The sequence below is a fragment of the Perkinsus marinus genome, assembly GCF_000006405.1.
Source record: "Perkinsus marinus ATCC 50983 genomic scaffold scf_1104296948062, whole genome shotgun sequence".
NCBI classification, from domain to species: Eukaryota; Perkinsozoa; order Perkinsida; family Perkinsidae; genus Perkinsus; species Perkinsus marinus.
The window spans coordinates 1-1,273 of NW_003210332.1; the positions used below are offsets into that span (position 1 = coordinate 1).

The window sequence follows — 1,273 nt, forward strand, 5'->3', positions numbered from 1 at the left end:
ATACTACAGACGCGTATTCTTTCATCTTTATTCCAACGGTAAGGATCGTCGAAGATTTGGGCAAGTGGTCGAAGCTGGTTTGGTCATGATCATCACTATTCTATTGGCTTATGGTGTATCCTGGTCGGAGATGGGCGCGTGCAAACCACTGGATGGTCAGAGTTACATACCGAACGACGGCATTCAGGCGGCTATGTGTGATGAAGGAGTCGATATGGGCTACTATAACCCCTTTGCAGCTATGCTCCTCACTGATAGGGACACCTCAGTGAAGTGGCTATTCTCACCTCGACTAGGCGAAGCGGAGTTCCCACAGGGACAGTTGGCGGCTGCTGGCTTCATCATATTCTTCCTCACTCTACTAACATATGGTGTTGCCATCCCTGCTGGTTTGTTTGTCCCCAACATCATGTTGGGTGCCTGCTTTGGTCGACTCTTCGGTCTGTGGGTCGGCGACTGGGCCTCCAACCCTGGTGTGTACGCTGTTATGGGCGCTGCTGGTATGATGGCTGGCTTTACTCGTATGACCATCAGTCTTACAGTCATCGTCATCGAGCTGGTTGGAGACTTACGACTGCTTCCTGCAGTGATGGTTACTGTAGTTGTGTCGAAGCAAGTGGCTGATATGTTCAACAAGGGAGCGTACGATATAGTATCTGAGCTCCGTGGGTACCCTTATATCGAGGAGCTCAGTATTTACGATGAACGTAATATGGCTGGTCGTGATGTAACCTATCGGATGTCAGCGGCGCCCTTGTCTGGTTTTGGCGAAGTTGAGAGTCTGGGCAGAATCCAGGAGGTGCTCTCGAGCTGCACTCACAATGCTTTCACTATTCAGGATCACAGTCACAGGCTTCTAGGTGTGGTGATGCGGTCCAACATCGTTGATTGGGTAAAGGGACAGGGTGGTGTCGTCTCGGCTAATACTCGACTGAACTTGCTCGATCTCACGAACCGCACCCCGACAATAGTGTCAGAGCTAACACCATTGGCTCAAGCCTATACCATATTCCGTAATTTGGCTCTGCGACATATGATTGTGGTGGATAAGGACGACGCTAATCGTGTGGTTGGTATAGTTACTCGGAAGGATATCGTTGAAAGCATGGAGGATGCAGCTGAGGATTATAATAGATCCAAAGATGGTGATGATACCATGTCTCAACGTTCCTCAACGGCAGCAGCCTCTGTTCCCTTGATGGTGCCTTGTGATCTACTACTGGTCATACCGCTCATAGCTCATGATCCTATGCTTGCACTCACGTCCTTGTTG

At 49.8% G+C, this 1,273-nt stretch overlaps 1 protein-coding gene across 1 annotated transcript; it reads left to right on the plus strand.

Annotated features, from left to right (window-relative positions):
* Positions 1-85: 85 nt before the first annotated feature.
* Pmar_PMAR026671 (chloride channel clc, putative) lies at positions 86-1,208 on the plus strand (the record flags this gene model as incomplete). The annotated part of the gene is made up of 1 exon (XM_002779008.1): positions 86-1,208. A coding segment is annotated over one exon (1,123 nt), but the record flags the coding sequence as incomplete, so codon positions are not given.
* Between the last annotated feature and the right edge of the window lie 65 nt (positions 1,209-1,273).